Source organism: Callionymus lyra, chromosome 4, assembly GCF_982586985.1.
Source record: "Callionymus lyra chromosome 4, fCalLyr1.hap1.1, whole genome shotgun sequence".
NCBI classification, from domain to species: domain Eukaryota; kingdom Metazoa; phylum Chordata; class Actinopteri; order Syngnathiformes; family Callionymidae; genus Callionymus; species Callionymus lyra.
In genome coordinates this window covers 29,533,282-29,552,186 of record NC_141821.1, presented here as the reverse complement: position 1 = coordinate 29,552,186, position 18,905 = coordinate 29,533,282, and the positions used below count along the sequence as shown (strand labels likewise).

The 18,905-nt window shown below is 41.5% G+C and overlaps 1 protein-coding gene and 1 long non-coding RNA gene across 2 annotated transcripts; both read right to left on the bottom strand.

Moving 5' to 3' along the window:
• Positions 1-2,106: 2,106 nt before the first annotated feature.
• On the bottom strand, positions 2,107-11,815 carry LOC148082454 (uncharacterized). The gene has a single exon (XM_087789637.1). It carries the CDS (start codon positions 9,428-9,430, stop codon positions 8,516-8,518), a length of 915 nt encoding a protein of 304 aa, XP_087645763.1. The 5' UTR covers positions 9,431-11,815; the 3' UTR covers positions 2,107-8,515.
• LOC148082453 (uncharacterized) lies at positions 2,107-12,599 on the bottom strand. The gene is made up of 2 exons (XR_015710928.1): positions 11,809-12,599; positions 2,107-5,566 (listed from the first exon to the last, which is right to left on the bottom strand). It is a non-coding gene; the product is annotated as an uncharacterized LOC148082453 (long non-coding RNA).
• Positions 12,600-18,905: the final 6,306 nt, after the last annotated feature.

Below are 18,905 nucleotides of genomic sequence, written 5' to 3'. Positions count from 1 at the left end.
TGGACCTTAGTTTAACCAATTAATAAAAGACTAAGACTTACTTTATGAACAAAATTTAAAAAAAAAAAAAGTAAAAATCTACTCTATAAAATATTTTTCCGATTATAATTATAATGATTCATTCTTCTATTTTATTTTATTGTCCTTTTTTAGATAAAGAACTTGACTAAAAATGTTAACCTTATTTTCCATTATTAACCCATTTTTTCATCTTCATATTGAAGTTGTTCTGAAATAACTGTTAAACTCTAATATTTACGTGTACGTCTAAATGTACGTTCGATCGTGAATAAAACGGACGAGCTCGCTGCGCTGACCCGGCATCAGAGAGACTTCCGGGAGAGCAGCCTTCTATGTTTCACGGAGACCTGGCTGACGGAGAAGATCCCAGACTCTGTTGTTTCCCTGGAGGGGTTCAAGATGGTGAGTGCGGACCGGGACATGGACGGAAAGAGAAGAGGAGGAGGAGTGGCGGTGTTTATTAATGAGAGATGGAGCGATCCCGCGCATGTCTCCATTAAAGAACAAGTGTGCACTAAGGACATAGAGTTTGTTGCGGTGGGCATCCGCCCATATTACATCCCGAGGGAGTTCTCACATGTGATTGTGTTCACTGTTTACATTCCTCCCTCTGCGGACGCAGCCGCAGCGAGCGAGAGGCTGAGCGCCTCAGTGTCGGACCTGCAGCTCAAACACCCGAACTCTCTCCTGCTCATTAACGGAGATTTTAACCATGCCTCACTTTCCTCCATTCTTCCCACCTTCACACAATACGTGAAGTGCCACACCCGGGAGGACAAGACTCTGGACCTTTTATATGCAAATGTAAAAGGTGCCTACACCTCCATCCCCCTACCCCCCCTCGGTCGCTCTGATCACAACCTGATACGTCTGCGACCTGAATACACTCCCATGGTGAGGAGACAGCCTGCACAGAAAAGAACTGTTAAGATGTGGAATGATGAAGCCAAGGAGAGGCTGAGAGACTGCTTTGAGTCTACGGACTGGAGCGTGTTCTCTCATGGTGATGACATCGACACCTTCAATGACCAATCCACGGATTACATAAAGTTCTGTGAGGGCAACGTCACGCCGACCCGCAAGGTGCGGTGCTTTGCCAACACCAAGCCATGGGTGACCCCTCAACTTCAAGTTCTGCTGAACAAGAAGAAGAGGGTGTTTGCTTCAGGGAGCAGAGAGGAGCTTAAGGAGGTCCAGCGTGAACTCAAGAAGGCGATCAGGATGGCCAAGGACGAATACAAGAGGAAACTGGAGGAGCAACTGGCGCAGGGCAACACAAGGGATGTGTGGAAAGGCCTGAAGAACATCTCAGGTCATGGCCGGAGTGGAGCCAGAGCCACAGCAGGGGGAGACCAAAGATGGGCCACTGAACTGAACCAGTATTTCAACCGGTTTGATCAGGGCCCCCCTCCCCCCTCCACCTCTGCCCCTCACTCTTCACAAAGCTGTTTTTCCCCTGCTTCAGCCCCCTCCCCCCAACTGTTCTCACCTCCAAGCCACCTTTCTCCCCCCCAACACGCCCTACTGCCTCAGCTGCCCAACCCCCCACAGCCACCTCTCTCTGTTACATCTGAACAGGTGAGGAGAGAATTAAGGCGACTGAAGATCAGGAAAGCTGCTGGACCAGATGGACCCAGCCCCAGACTGCTCAGGGACTGTGCTGATCAACTTTGTGAGTTGGTCACACACATCTTCAACCTGAGCCTCAAACTGGAGAAGGTCCCGGTCCAGTGGAAGACCTCCTGTGTGGTTCCGGTTCCCAAGGCGGTACACGCGAAGGAGCCGAGCCACTTCAGACCAGTCGCCCTGACCTCCCATCTGATGAAGACCTTGGAGAGGCTGGTACTCCGCGAGCTACGCACGACGGTGAGCTCTGCGTTGGATCCGCTGCAGTTCGCCTACAGGCCAAAGATGGGGGTGGACGACGCCTTCATCTACCTGCAGCACCCGGCACTGACTCATCTGGAGGGCGCCGGTAGCACTGTGAGAGTCATGTTTTTTGACTTCTGTCAGAAAAACTGTTCACAAAGTTTCACAGACAAAACAGTTCAATAGCAAAAGAGTCAGACTCACACCAGCAAGAGATTGTTTCTTCACTCCGGAGGGAACAGCAGAACCAACGCGGAAGTTAGCTCGCACCAACTGTCCAACGAAGGCCTTGCGTCCCTCCCTTTTTATTCAGTTTGTTACAAGTAAAACATATTGTGGAGGTTACATCAAAAGCATTCTCTTCTGCTCATCCCCCCTCCCAACTTAGTTTGTCCTCAGTAAGATTCATTGTGCAGGTTACATCAGAGCATTGGCATCAGCAGTTCACAACAGTCTTACAGATGACACTCAAGGTTAAGGAGTATCCCACCGTTATCTGTTCACCTTCCGTCTCCCAACTCGTTCCCTGCTCTTTCACTTGCCCTTGCTGACCCCTGATGGGATATATCTTGTGAGGAGTTTCAAAACACATACACATTGTGCTTAAGGCAATTAGTGATTTCGAACACATATGCATTTGTGGTAAAGAAGTGAACACATTAATATTGTGATAATGTAGTAAGCAGTTTAAAACACATTAATATTGTAATAAAGCAATATTTCTTTCACATTTCCCTCCTGTTTATCAATATTAAACAGTGTTTTAAAAGACTGATTGCTGAAATGGGAAGAAAACTATCCCCAAAAACCCTTCCTGGGGGCAAAAAGAAGATAGAAACCCTTTCCCAGCAAGAAGCCAACATTTCCATTACATATATATACAACATTTCCCGACATTTCCAATTTGTAAAACACTCGGCTCATAACCTCTGCCTTGGTAGACTTTTCAGTTACAGCGTCAAAATAAACTGGAATATCATCGATACATTTTAGACTTCGCATTCTGAGTCGTCTTCAAGTGGCACCAACTCGTATTGTGCCATGGCTACAGTGACATGAGCAGCTACCTTGACGCTAACTGCGTCCATTATCTTAGCCATCATTATACGCAAACAAGGAACACCACATGCTATTAAGAAAATTAAAAATGAGATAATAGACACAACTATACCGGCAACAGTTAGGATTACATTTTTCCAGCTACCGAACGTGTCGTTTAACCATTGTAAGACTGGATTGGGGACCACACCTTCCATGCTTTGAGTTTTCTTACGGTAGGCTCTTAACAGAGTTAGTGTCTGGCTAATTGTTCCATTTTGAAGCGTATGGAGCGGGATATATGTACAGCATTCTCCTGTACTCTCAATGTACTTACAAACACCTCCCTTTTCTGCCAGGATCATATCTAACGCCTGACGATTCTGTACAACCATGAGAGAGGTTGCATGCAGTTGGGAGGCCACATGTGTTTGGAGAACTTCAGTGAAGTTAGTCAGAGTGTTGATTTTGTGATTCAGGTAATTAATGAGTTCTGTGTGTTTATAAGTGGTGACCGGAAACAACCCTCCAAAGATCGGAAGCTGAGACGCAGCCGCGTTTGCTTCGTCTAAGAGTTTGTCTTGGTCGGGAACATTTCGGGGCTGACCAATGGCATCAAAGTAAACAGGTGTATTACGAACCACTGGTGAATCAAGAATGCTTCTTTTTGCTCTCGCGTCAGTTACATTCATGTCTACACTTTGGTCATCATCATCCAACACATAAGTTTTTGTCTCTTGTACTCCTGTTACATAAGCACATTTACCTGTCCATTCTTCTACCAATCTGTTTCTCAAAACCCCACCTCCACACCACCACCATAACTGGGATCGAATGACGTGTTTCAAGACATTCTTTGACAAGTTAACGGTTTGATCACAGAACGATGCATTCAACCTCCCATAATCCCTGCAAACGTCATTACCACAGGATGTTCGGGAGTAGCAAATAAATTTGCCCTCTGTCGGTGGATGGAACAAGAAGGGTCTGGACGTTGCTCCGATTATGGGGTACCTTTGAGCATATGGCATGCAGAAATTTGTCACTTTGAAACCCTGTGTCATGTTCATCACGCATGACGAGTTTCCAATCGGCTCAACCAGTGTTACTGCTGCCCTCGGTCTCATGCAAACTGCACAATCCTTTCTGATGGATCTGGCAATGTTTACAACACGCTCAAGGTAGAGATTGTTATCAGTAGTGAGTCCTGTGTCAACTGCCAACAATTCTTCGATGGTTTCTCCATAGGTATGAACTACAATACCTTGGGCAGGTGTAACGTCGCCTTTTCGGGATACAGTTACTGTGGCTTTTGGGAGGAGGTGTGTCTTGGTTTCTAAGATTGGTCTGTAGCATACTTTTATTAGGACAAATGGATCTGGACCATTTGCATACCAGGCCCATAGTGTCAAAACGCTACAATCTGTTTTATCTTTGTTTGGGAGTTCTGTCATGGCTTTAAAAGTGAATATCAGATTCATTCTGCTGTGCGTCATGTACACTTTATCTTTCCAATTTTTTGCGCCATTATTTCGTTTGGCTTTTGGCCAATAATCACCGCTTTCTGTCGTTACATAATTATCCCATCCCCACCATGCATCTCTCTTAGCCAAGGTTTCTTGGGACATGAGATAGAACCAATATGTTGACCATTCATTGAACCGTACAGCCTTTCGTTTTTTGTTGGATGTTTCAGTGTGGAAGTTGGCTAACGGAATTGTCAAAACCGTGTCATTAGTTAGTTGTGTAAGATTGATAAAGGTGCCTGTATATTGTTGTAGCCGACTAATATCTCTAATGTCTTTTTGTGTGACATAACCTGGTTGTCCCTTCCCTAAGTAAACACCTTCATTGCATTGGGCTAGACAAAGGCTCGACCCTCCGCAACGACAACTGTCATCAAATTCCTTATCTCGTTTGTTTCTAGTCAGGTTCTTAGTTTGATTGAAGTTTCGTTCTACTACCTTAGAATTAGGTGGACCCCACTCTAAGATGTACAATGCCCACAAAAAGATTAGTACTGTTCCCATAATCATAGTACATACAATCATACATTGTCCAAAGTTTCTCACCCATCCGGAACGGAGAAGTCTTTGTGGTTGGTTCATCATTCTTCTCGAGAGTGTGCGTTCGCCGCGGAAGAACTCTCGTTCCATTCGTTGGGGTTTCTTCTGAACCCTCGAGAGCGTGCGTTTACCGCGGATAAACTCTCGTCCGATGCGTTGGAGTGAAGGGCAAGGCTGCCGGGCTCAGCAAAGAACCTTTCCTCACTCGTCCGTCTTTTTGACACGTGCAATTGAGGATGGGGCGCTGTGGTCTTTTTGACACGTGCAATTGAGGATGGGGCGCTGTGGTCTTTCGTCGGAGTGACAGGGCTGCCGGGCTCAGCAGAGGACCTTTATCACTCTGTCTTTTTGTCTTGTTGAAACGTGGTTGGGGCTCCAGAACCGTCAGGACCAGGAGGCAGTCGTCGAAGTTTACACTGAGATTGATGAATCCAACCGGTCCGGCCGTCGACCTTTACCGCTGTTGGACTGACAGCCACCACCTCGTGAGGACCGTCCCACCGTTCACTGTCCCACTTGAGTCGTCGCAGCACTTTTAGAAACACCAAGTCTCCAATTTGCACCTGGAAAGTCTGTGGGTCAGAACAAACTGGCAGATCATTGTGCTTACGAACCTCTCTCTGTTCATACAGTCTTCTCATGTGTGCTGGAATTGACCCTCCTGTTATACTCTGACCTTTGGGTGCAAGATCAGGTAAGGTATAAGGTCTACCGTATATGATTTCAAATGGAGACAATGTCTTCCCTTCAGCGGGTACAATTCTCATACCAATTTCAACGAGACCAACACAATCTGGCCATTGTCTTTTTGTTTCTCTCATTGTTTTCACAAGTCTTGATTTCACAGTACCATTGGTTCTTTCAACCAGTCCTGCGGACTGGGGGTGGTATACACAATGTCGTTTCAAATCAATGTTCAGGAGTTCACCAACTTTGGTTACAGCTTTGTTAAGAAAATGTGAACCATTGTCGCTTCGAATGAGCGATGGAATACCAAATGTAGGAATAATTCGACCACACAGTGCTTTAACAACTGTCTTTGCATCAGCATGTGCTGTTGGAAAAATTTCTACCCATCTTGAAAACACATCAATGATTACCAAACAATATTGTTTACCTTGTGCTTTGTTCAGTTCAATGTAATCCATGTGTATGGTGTGAAATGGTTCTGGTGGTTCTGGGAACTTTCCCCGTTTGGGTCTTAAATACCCTTGTGCATTGTTCCTTATGCAAATAAGGCACTTGTGACAAAAATTTTTTGAATATAGAGTGAACCCTTGAACGTGGTAATGCTGCTTCACTTGTGCTACCATCCCTCCTGTTGAGACATGGCTCAAACCATGACTCAATTTTGCTGCCCATTCAAACATAGATTTTGGTAACCACGGTTTCCCATCTGATAGTGTACTCAGACCTTTTGAGTTTGTTTCAGCACCTTGTTTTCCCCAATATGTCTTCTCTGTGTGAGGTGCGTTTTGTTGTCTGCTTATTAACACTTCATTTTCTTTTACAGGTGTTTCTTGTGAGGATGTGGTCTTCTGTGCAAGCATTGTTCCCACTTGTGAGCTTTTATGTGCTGCATCTTTTGCAGCCTGATCAGCCAGTCTATTTCCAATAGTGACTGGATCATTTCCTGTTAAATGTGCTTCACATTTACATATTGCCAACTTCTTTGGTAGTTGGATGACATGCAACAATTTAACGAGTAACTCTTTGTGAGCTACTTCTTTCCCTGTTGTTGTTTTAAACCCTCTTCTCGCCCACTGTTGACAAAACACGTGCACAGAACCGTATCCATATTGACTATCTGTCCAGATAGTTACATCATCACCTTCAAACATTTCACATGCCTTTATAAGGGCTGCTAGCTCAGCTGCCTGAGCTGAACTAGTTGATTTTAATTTCCCTTGATAAAGTACTTTATCTGCGGTCGTCACCGCGTACCCCACTTTGTTTTTTCCTTTTTCATCTTTACTCGCTGAACCGTCAACAAACACTACGGTTCCTGTCGTTAAAGGTGTATCTGTCAAGTCTGGTCGTGGTTTAGTTAAAATTTGGACTTGGCTTCCACAGTCATGTGGAGTGCCATCTAGTGGTGTGGGTACTAATGACGCTGGATTGAGTGCTCCACACCTGACAATGTTAATGTGTCCCTGAGATAACAATACAGCAGTGCAATGTAGATGTCGAGCAGGTGATAAGAAATGCATTTTCGTTTCCAACAACAAGACTGACACTGCGTGTGGTACTTTCAGAGTCAACGCGTGAAACAGGACGACCTCAGCGGACGCTTGCACAGCGAGCGCCGCCGAGAGCACGGCTTGTACACATTCTGGCGTTGCTCGTGCCACTGGATCCAACTGTTGTGAATAATATGCAACTGGTCTCATCTTGCTACCATGTTTCTGCATCAGGACCGATGTCATGAATCCTTCTTTTGCTGTTACTGTTTGCTCAAAGGGCTTCGTGTAATCTGGTAAAGCCAATACACCTGAATTAATCAGCTCCTGCTTTACCTCCATAAAAGCTTTGTCTCCCTCTGGTGTCCATTTTATCTTTTCCATCATAGCCATAGGTGTCGTGTGGATCATGTCAAGAAGAGGTCTAGTGATCCCTGAGTAATTGGGTATCCATGTTCTGCAATAATTACATAAACCCAAAAAGGACATCATTTGTTTCTTTGTCTGCGGTTTCGGTGCTTTAGAAACAGCCTGTTTCTGTTTATCACCCACCACTCGTCCACTTCCTGTGAGAGTGTGACCTAAGTATGTGACTTCTTTTTTCCACAACTGCATTTTAGCTTTTGAAACTTTGTTTCCCGTCTCATACAAATACTGCAACAACGCAAGTGTGTCAGTTTTACATTGTTCCTGAGTTTCTGCCGTTATCAAAATGTCATCAACATAAGTGATTACTTGACTTTGTCGTGGTGGTTCAAAACCAGCTAAACATCTGGCTATAGCCTCTGAAAAAATGGTTGGCGAGTCACAGAATCCCTGTGACAGTCGCGTGAATGTCAATTTCTCCCCTTTGTAAGTAAAACTAAACCATGACTGACTTTTCTCGTCTACAGGAATGCTCCAAAAAGCATTGCTTAGATCGATTACTGAAAACCATTTCGATTTCGGGTTCAAACTATTCAACAGTGTGTGTGGGTTTGGCACATTCGGTGCTCTTGGTTGTACCGCTAGATTTACTGCTCTCAAATCTTGTACCAATCTCCATTTTCCTGTGCATGCCTTTTTTACTGGAAATATAGGAGTATTACAAGGTGAATCAGGGCAAGGTTTAATTATACCTGAGACTCGTAATTCTGCGATAACATGTTCAATTCCTTCTTCTGCATCTGGTTTGAGCGGGTATTGTCTTATCACAGGGCGATGCTCAGTCTTCCCTTTAATAATTACAGATGGAGTATTTTTCATCAGACCCACATCCGTGGGTCCTTGACTCCAGAGCTGCTCTGGCAACTTGCCCACAGCCTCCTCCTCCTCTTGTGAGAGGGAGAGGATCTGCACGTCTCAGCTCAAATGAGTTTGAGGGTTAGTTCTGAGTGTCCAATTTAATCGCACTCGTTGCCACCCCGTATGCGACACCTCCCACAGTGGGTTTTGTGGATTTGGCGTCCAACTCAGGTGTGGCAGTGATCCCGCAAGATCATTCATGTCTTTCCACTCATGCTTGTGGCTCTTTGCCAAGGACACATGTGGATGTTGTCCTGGCGGAAGCAGTTGTTTTACCTGAGCTGACACAACTGCTGTGGCAAAACCACACTTCTTTTTCCAATATAAGTGCTCTAGGTTTATTACCTGTGGTTCTAGTCGCAAGAAAAATTCATCATACTCTAAATCAGGACCTGGATCATTTTTATGTCTTATGGTTACGTGAAGGCCCTGTTTTCCCTGGATCTCTCCTCCAGGTTCAACTTTTTCTGCAATTTCTCTCAAGAGTTGAGCTGCTGCTCCTGTCATTTCTGTCTCTGGGATGTCTAATGACCACCAATAACGGGCGCTGCCTTCAGTCATCGGCGGGATGTCACCTACTGAGGCGACCACCCTCCCCTTGTTGTTTGTTTGTATTCTTATTTCTAGTTGTGTGATAACATCCCGTCCCAACAAGTTATGTGGACAAGATGGATGCAAAACTAGTTCAGCCTGCGCTACTCTCTGTGGTCTTTCTGGTGAAACAATGTTCAAAGTGTGTGTCAGTGGCAAATGTTCAACTGTTCCATGAGCTCCTTTCATTTTGACTATACCTTTTCCTGGCCTAATTTTCTTTGGGTCCCATCGACCTAGTACTGAAACATCAGCACCGGTGTCTACCAAAAAAACTGTTGGATCTCCGTTTACCAGGAGTGTTATTTCAGGCCTTTTACCAGGCTCTGTTAAATGTCTTAACAAAAGGTCTTGAATTTCAGGTATTTCTTCATCAAACATTGTGTGTGAGAGTAAAATTTCTTCTTCCTCGTTATCAGTTACATATGGCGGAGCACTCGGTTGTGACCTTGGTGCTGCCACCTGTTGCAGGCTTAGTCATTCATCATCCTCAGACGAATCATCAGAGCTGTGTTTTCGTCTGGGTTTATCTTTGCGCTTGTTTTTCTCAGTACAATCTCTGGCGAGATGTCCTGTCTTTCCGCAAATAAAGCATCGACCTTCTTTTAAAAGCTTTCTCTTTTCTGCGGACAGTGTATTAGGATCAAAGGGTTTTCTTATTTCCTTTAGCAGTTTGTTATGGGATTTAACTTTATTCTGCCCTGCGTAATACACGTGTGTTACATTTGTCTGTACGACCGGGTCACTTTTTACTTGCTTTTTCTCTAATGTTTCGTAATTTCGGGCATATGCCATGTGGTCGTTTGTTCCAGCAGTCTGCCAGGTCACATTTTGCTTCCTGACATATCTCGACATTTCTGGTCTCATTTGGTTCAATAAAAGATCTTTGAAATGTGATTCCCACAGAAATGGTTGATCTTCGGGAATCCCACCATGTTTGTTAAAAACATCCATTAATCTGACTTTGAAGTCGTCTATTTTTTCGCCGTCATTCTGTGTACAGGCTCTTATTTTATTAGGATCAGGTCTCTGTGCATAGATCCGTTCACATCTTTCCAAAATGTCATTCAGAGGTAACAAGACTTGTGCATGTGGTATGACGCCACCTTGATCATTCAATCCTGTCCACCCCTCCATTATAGTCCCGTACCTACTTCCTGTAGATAGTGCCATTAATTTAGTTATCTCGTGACCGTTTAACCTGTGACCAGTGACAAGATCTCTAATTTCTCTGACAAACTGTTTTATGTCTGCATCAGGTGTTGCAATAGATTTAACTATGTCTCTGAGTTCTCCGGGTGTCCATGGTCTAAAAACATAGAATGGTACATTTGCATCAATACTCGGCATTTGAATCATAGGAAATGCTCCTGTAGTTTGTTCGTTAATATCATGTAGCTTCAGCTCTGATTTTACTTGTAGTGGATGCTGTGGATTCATTCGTTTTTCCCACTCACCGACACCCCCCATACTTCTTGTCACCCTTTTCTCAAAAGTTCCAGATTCAACTGGGTTGTTTGAGTTAGAATCATAATGACCTGAGCTAAGGTCAGGGCTGGCAGCATTCCAACTTGTAGAGGAGGCTGCTGCTGAGTTATGATCACGTCTCCCTGAGATGGGGTCAGGGCTGGCAAAACTCCAATTTTCAGAGGAGTGTGCCGAGGATGGGTCTGATGTCGTCATCATTGGTGTGTACGACGGAGGTGCTTCGGGCAGGCTCGGATATAACTTAGGTATTTCCCTCACTCCGGCCCCTCCCGTTTGTCGAACCCGTGGTGTTGGAGTTGGAACTGGCCCCCGCCCTTGCAACTCGGGTGAAGGGAACCCCAACTGCTCTGCTCTAGGGGCATTTCTCCTTTGCACATTATCAGCGGTCAGAGCCACAATGAAACTTGCTCCTGCATCGTCATTATCAATTTGTTTTTTCTTATCTCTTTTCTCATTCTTCTTCTTTGCTCTGTCATACAGAGTCTTACATGCGCACCACTGCTTTCCATGTGCTTCGTTCAACTTTCCCTTTTCTGTATCTTTCAAAGACAATTTACTCAACAAGTCACTCAATTCTGTCTCATCATCAACATCTCCTGAAAAATCATATATTTTTCGCCACTTTTCCACAAATCTACAACAACCTTTATTGCCTTTTTCTGCCAACTCAATTTTACGCAATCGTTCTTCTTTTTCTCTCTTTTTATTAATTGCTTCTGCTTCCGCAAAAGTCTTATTTGCCTTCTTCATGTCGTTCTGGTATGTGTCTTATCGAGTTTTTTCGAAAGAAAATGCTAAATGCCTGGGAACGACCGGATACCAAGCTTCTACCTCAAAAGAGGCGGGTACCCCTGGGTGTTTATACTCACAGTCGTTTTACCAGTTTTAGATTCTTTCTTTTACTCAAGACTCCAATTTCTATGATGGTTTTGTAAATTCTTGGTCAGTTTTACGTTGTCACCGTTAGGTTTCGACCGACAAGAATCCCAACAACCTCTCAGTGAGAAAATGGTCCTGGTGTTACAGTAACACCCCGTACTGCAAGTACGGCCTTTAAACAGAAAAGATTAAACCTCTTTCTATTTTCTTGTACCTTGTGTCACAATGATACTCACAATGATACTCCGTATTACAACAATACAACCTTAGACCACACAGTGATCTCGTGGAGGGACGTCTACGTTGTCCCCTTTAGTCCCACGTTCCGTTCATTTGATACAACGATGCTTTATATCACAATGACACAACTTAGTCAGAAAAACACAACTGACCTCAATCTCTTCGCTGGTGGAGTTGATCTGGTCTTGGATGCCGTCAGCGTTCTCTCCGGTAGATGATGTCCGACTCCTGGCCTCGTGGAAAGGAGGTCTCCCAGGGGTTTGTAAGACCCACTGGCCGGTGCACCGTGTGGTTCAGGCGTCGTCGATCATCCACCGAAGAAAGGGCGTTGGCATCCGGCTCGAAGGACCAAGTTAAATGTCAGAAAAACTGTTCACAAAGTTTCACAGACAAAACAGTTCAATAGCAAAAGAGTCAGACTCACACCAGCAAGAGATTGTTTCTTCACTCCGGAGGGAACAGCAGAACCAACGCGGAAGTTAGCTCGCACCAACTGTCCAACGAAGGCCTTGCGTCCCTCCCTTTTTATTCAGTTTGTTACAAGTAAAACATATTGTGGAGGTTACATCAAAAGCATTCTCTTCTGCTCATCCCCCCTCCCAACTTAGTTTGTCCTCAGTAAGATTCATTGTGCAGGTTACATCAGAGCATTGGCATCAGCAGTTCACAACAGTCTTACAGATGACACTCAAGGTTAAGGAGTATCCCACCGTTATCTGTTCACCTTCCGTCTCCCAACTCGTTCCCTGCTCTTTCACTTGCCCTTGCTGACCCCTGATGGGATATATCTTGTGAGGAGTTTCAAAACACATACACATTGTGCTTAAGGCAATTAGTGATTTCGAACACATATGCATTTGTGGTAAAGAAGTGAACACATTAATATTGTGATAATGTAGTAAGCAGTTTAAAACACATTAATATTGTAATAAAGCAATATTTCTTTCACAACTTCTCAAGTTCTTTCAATACCATCCAGCCGGCGCTGCTAAGGAAGAAGATGGAGGACGCAGGAGTTGGGACACAGCTGGCAGCATGGACGATGGACTACCTCACCAACAGGCCGCAGTATGTGAGGCTGCAGGACTGCAGGTCTGAGGTGACCATCTGCAGCACCGGGGTGCCTCAAGGGACAGTGCTGTCACCTTTCCTTTTTTCCCTCTACACGGCGGACTTTACCTATGACTCCAGCAGCTGTCACCTCCAGAAGTTTTCCGACGACTCGGCCATTGTGGGCTGCGTGTCTGGGGGGGGCGAGCTGGAGTACAGGTCAGTCATCAAGGACTTTGTTGACTGGTGTGAGAGCAACTACCTTTGCTTAAACACCGGTAAGACAAGGGAGATGGTGATTGACTTCAGGAAAAAGTCTCCACCACATCAACCGGTGAGCATCCAGGGCTCGGACATTGAGCTGGTGGACAGCTTCAAATACCTGGGTGTTCACCTCAACAATAAACTGAACTGGTCCACACACATCAACGCCGTGTATAAGAAGGGCCGAAGTCGCCTCCACCTCCTGGGGAGACTGAGGTCCTTCGGAGTGTGCAGACCACTTTTAAGGACCTTTTATGACTCCGTGGTAGCCTCTGCTATCCACTACGCTGTGGTCTGCTGGGGAGCAGGCAGCACGGACCGGGACAGGAAGAGATTGAACAGGCTGGTCACGAGGGCCGGCTCTGTCCTGGGCCGCTCGCTGGACTCGGTGGAGGAGGTGGGAGAGAGGAGGACACTCTCCAGACTATCCTCCATCAGGGACAACGCTCTTCACCCACTGCACCTGACCGTGGAGGAGCTGGCCAGCTCCTTCAGTGGCAGGCTCAGGAACCCCCAGTGTAGGACGGAGCGTTATAGAAGGTCCTTCATCCCAACTGGTGTCAGGATATTTAACTCTCTACTTTAAATATCCTGATGCTAATCCGTAGTGTGTTTTTCTTCTCGTGTGCTTTTTATTTTATTTTTTTCCGTTTTTTATTTCTATTTTATTTTTATTCTATTTTATTTTGTTAATAGTGTCAAATTTCTAATTTTGTAAATAATTTGTATATTCTTAAGATTGTTTTATTTTGTATTATCTCTTTTATTATTTCTTTTTTCCTTGCACTTTATTTTTTTCAACTGCGCTGTTGTGAAAGTGTGTTTCCCCTCTGGGGATGAATAAAGCTTTTCTATTCTATTCTATTCTATTCTATTTCAAATTGGTATTTATTTTAGGTTTCCTTTGTTTAAGACTTCAATCAAATAATTTTGTCATGTGGATGAAGAGTAGTAATTTTCAATGCTTATATAATTTAATTCCTTCAATAAATTACACTTGCAAGTCCATATGTTTTCAATTTAGAACCCAACTTGTTTATTTTACATCAATCTCTTGCTCTAGTTCTTATTTTTTGATTAACTTAGATTAAAGGTATATTTATCTTTAACAAAGGTAATTTAGAGACTGATATGATTCTATAGTTTCTAAATAGATTATTGCTTTCTTTCCTGAAGGCATAATTTATTGTTATTATCTTTTTCTTACATTTTTTCAAGAGTAAATTCTTTTCTCTGCTTTATATTATGTTTTATATTTATAGTTTTCTAGAATTTTAGAAGTAGCTTTAAAAACATATTTCCATTTCTAATTAAACTTTTTCAATTAATCAATTTAACTTTTAAGTTTTAAGTTGCACTTTTCATATTTGTGTATTGTATTATTGTCTATTGATGTAAATAAAAGTATTCTATTTGAATTTATTTAAAATAAATGTTCTTAAAATGATTAATTCTTAATTCTGAAAATTATTATTATCATAACAAGATATGTTCTGTTATCTGAAATTTCTCCACTGTTTGGCCTTTTTCCAGCCCATTTGATTGTCCTTTTAAATATATAACACCAATATGTACCTTCTTTTAGCATTAAGTAAAGTCTTATTAGTTTGAGGGAAGTTGTATTTATCTCCAATCATGATTTCTTGTGTTTGGTAATTTACACATGTTAACTATTTCACCACATGTCCAAAGAGTAGTTTCCTAAAACTACATTTGTTCATACATATATTTAAAAGTATGCTAGTCAAGGTTTTAGCTTCACTCATGTTGGCTCATGTTTCTTGTTCACCTTCTATGATATATTTAAGTCTGCAGTGGACAGTGGCTTCTTATTTCTCCCTCACTGGAGGGCTTCTCAACACCACCTCTAACAGGATAAGAATGATCAGAAGTTATGAGAAGGTCAGTTATGCATCTATTCAGGTGGTGATGAGGATATTGTGTGTGTGTCATGAGTTGTGTATTCATAACTTTGATCTGTGGATGTCAGTTAAAGATTGCCATGTGTTTTATTTGAATAAACCTTGAAGTTAGCAGTGAGTTCAAATTATCAGTATGTTTTGACTTCATGGAGAGAGAGAAACAGAGGCGGAGGTTTGAGGGAATTCTTTCATTCTCACACACACAGGGAGCAGGTTGAAGCAGTGACACTTTTTTACCTTATTCAATTTAAATTGAAAACATCATGTGTTTGTTTGTTTATCTCTGAGATCACTGTGTTATTTGTAATATCTATGTGAATGTCTGAGAGTGTTGTGTGAGTTCAAATGTGTTTTATGAATGTTATAGTTAATTAGATCAGGTGTCAGTCAGACCTCTTTGATTATTTACCCACAACAGAAATACAGTATCTATTCTAGATTACTATTTTGCTTATCTTTACTAGTTTTCTTTAATTAATATTCACTTCAATGAGATTTCCTCTTGGTCTATAGGTGTTTGGTTTATGCAACTAGAGAGAAGAATGCCATATTTATTTTTCTCAGTGTTTCTTTTAATGTATCTCTGAATCTATTATTTTTTCTTTGACCTTTCCTCCTACAGTATTTTAGTCTCTATTTTTACCATTTTCGTCTAATTCCAAAAGAACAATATCATACATTTCACTCACATCAAGATGGAGTGGTTTAGTATAGTATAGTCTAGTCTCTATAGTATATTCTTTATTGTCTATTCTCTATAGTCTAGTTTCTGGAGGTGACAAGTGAGCAGCTCTAGACAGAGTCACTTTTAATTAGTTAAAAATAAAATTCTGCATCAGTTGACCACACAAGTTTTTTTTTTAGTTTTTTTTATTGCCTTATGGCTGCTTTCATCGTAGCTCTGAGTGGAGCAATCAAAGTATTTTATTCTGGGATTAACTGTTTACTGTTACAATTTAAGATATCATGTCTCTAACAGGCTAGATTTGTCTGCTTTTTTCGTCAAATAACGAACAACTTTGCATTTCTTAATCATGTGTCTCAGGGCCCTAGCTTCTCCACCAGCAACCACAGCAAGAGCAACACGAGGGACAGAAGTGTCAGAGAGCATAGAGAACACCTTGTTTGTTTGTTAGTTCAGCAGCCACACCATCAGGACCCACAAAAATGTCACCGCAGACAAGAGTCAAGTTCATGTTTGCGACCAGATCGTGCCATTTGTCTTCATCATCACGTTCATCATCATCCCAGATATAGTTCATAGTGCAGTGTGGGGGGTCCAAATGTGGATCATAGGAATGAAGCCTCAAAAGTCTTTTCAAGATCAGGGAAATCAGATATTCAATCACCTTGAACCAGTACAGCTGCCTCCCTCTCTGGAGCAGAAGTTCATTCTTGGTGGAGAGTTGGGCGAGGTTGAGTTCTTGTTTGTACAGCTCAGAAAATTGCTTCAATCGTAGGTGTCACCAATAAAAAAAAGCCAAACATTTGCCATTGTTGACCAAAATTCTTTGTTTGTTTCCATACCCTCGTCCTCTTCTCCTGCCACACCCATGTACTCCTGCCAGTGGCCAATAGGGAGCTATGATAGGACCCTAGAACTATCATCAACTATCATCTCTCTATTTTTAGAGAAGCTCTTTCAAGTCTTTAATTTGAATCTTAATTAGCTGTATCAAGCTAGCTCAAGAGCTCGATAAGAGCACTTTGTTTAACTATTTTATTTACTATGAATTCTCAGAAATCATTGATGTGAGTAACCTACTCATAAGATTTACCATTAAATTAAAAAACAGAGTAACGTTTCTTTTATTTTTCTTCCCTGTCAGGAGCTTTAACTTGTCACCTATAGTAATAGTTACTTTTGTCTTGAAAGAGGAGGTCAATAAATGAATAGAACAAATTAATAATAATATTAATAATAATGCTAAAAATAATGATAGTAATAATAATAGGTAATGAAGCAATTACCAAAATAAACAATTAAATGAAAATATAAAAGAGGAAAAATCTAAATAAAGAACCAAAACTTTAATTAAACTTAAAATCCATTATAAAATCCGAGATAAATAAAACAAAATAGTAAATTAAGATATTAATAATAAAAAGAATAAACAAATATAAAAAAAATTAAAAATTAATAGAATAATTTGAAAATAAATGCAATTAGATCTAATCACATATATATTCAAGTCAAAACAATTGTCAATTAACAACTTATTAATTTATTTTTTATTATTTATTTAACTTCCTAATTAGTTGCATATATATATATATATATATATATATATATATATATATATATATATATATATATATATATATATATATATATAGCACAATTGACAAAGAGGAATAAGAGTGACCGTCTAAAGACCAAATACAACATATAACTTAATATTCCTCCAATAATTAAAAAGATAAAAATCCAATCCCTAATACTAAAAATAATAAAACAGTAGTAAATTTAACTTATTGTTAAAATAATAAAATGTAATTTAAAGTAATAATTGAAAAATTAAGAAAACAGAATAAACTGCAATTGATTCAATTAATTAGTAATTAAATGATTACACCAATGAGTCAGAACAAAAGTCAATTAAGAATCAAGCAAAAGAGAAAACCAGGACGGGGCAGCATAGCAAATACAACACCAAATATCAGAAATTGAGAGTAGAAGAAGAGAAAACAGGAACTAGATATCAACAAATGTACAACACGTGCAAGCAGTCAGTGACACACTTGTTTTAGATAAGCAGTATTAGCAACACAAAACAACAAAAGTTACACTCAATGTGACCAATTGTGAGTTGATCAAATTGACAATGTGAAATAGGAAGAGAGGATGGTCAAGATCATTCATACATACAGCAGTGTGCCAACAATCAATGTTAATTGTGTTATTGTTATTGAACACAGCAGAAGAAGGAGAAAATCTAAATGTGAGTTGGTTTGTTTTTCTTCTTAAACCAATTATACCACTAATTAACTGTATATATACGTATATACCTCAATTAAGAAACAGGATTAATAGTAAAAGTCAACAAAGAATGTTACTTAATAAAGAGAAAAGATAATTATATCAAACCCAATAGTGAATAGAATTCAAGATGACGTAAGAATGTGTGTGCGTTTAGAGAACACATGAATACAATGGGAGGGTCGGTGAGGAAAAGTAGGAAGTCTCAAAAGTTCAACCTCCAAGCGAAACCACTCCCACTAACAAGGAAAAACTCTTTCGGAGCTCATTCGGACTTGCAGCAGCTGAAAAGACAACGTCTGCCAAGCAGCAGTGTTCTTATCAGCAAGAGATAGTGTCCAAAGACACACGAACCTGGACTCTCAGCTGAGTCACAGAAAGTCAGAGATCTCACACAAATGAATGCTAATTTTTACAAGTACCGCAGCGAGAAGAAAAAAAAAATATTCAAAAGATAAAAATATACAGACACAGACAATTTAAACAAACAATATGTCATGACAATACGACGACAACAGTATTTTACCAAAACAGGCCAGAGAGACACACTATGCTACGTGGAACGAGACTCTTACCAGCCTGTCATGTCTAAAGTGTTGAAGTCATAATGGCAGGAGCCTCTCAAACCGCTCAATTAGCTTCCAAACACCCTGGATAGGAGCCTCTCAACTATTCCATTCTATTTCAACCCCCGTCGAACTAACACTAAACTAATCACCAATGAGACTTTGACCATCACCGTGATTGTTCGGAAAATTAACTAGCCCTAACTATACTGCCAAATTTTTGTGGAGCCTCTCAACACAGAAACACAATGAGATCTAACTGGCCTACACACCCACAGCTGGCAGAGTCTTCAGACCAGGATACTGGGAGAGCCTCTCAAATCCCACCTATCCCCAAATTTATGATAGCTACTCGGCTTACCGAAAAGGTACGTCTACCATAATCAACCATAGGCCAAGTATCCTAACTAGTTTAGGAATCTGAAATTAATAATGTCAGACGCCCCGTAGAGGGAGCCACTTATACT

Coding starts and splice junctions, on each gene's coding strand:
- LOC148082454 (XM_087789637.1), bottom strand. CDS start 9,430: ATGTTTGATGAAGAAATACCTGAAATTCAAGACCTTTTGTTAAGACAT.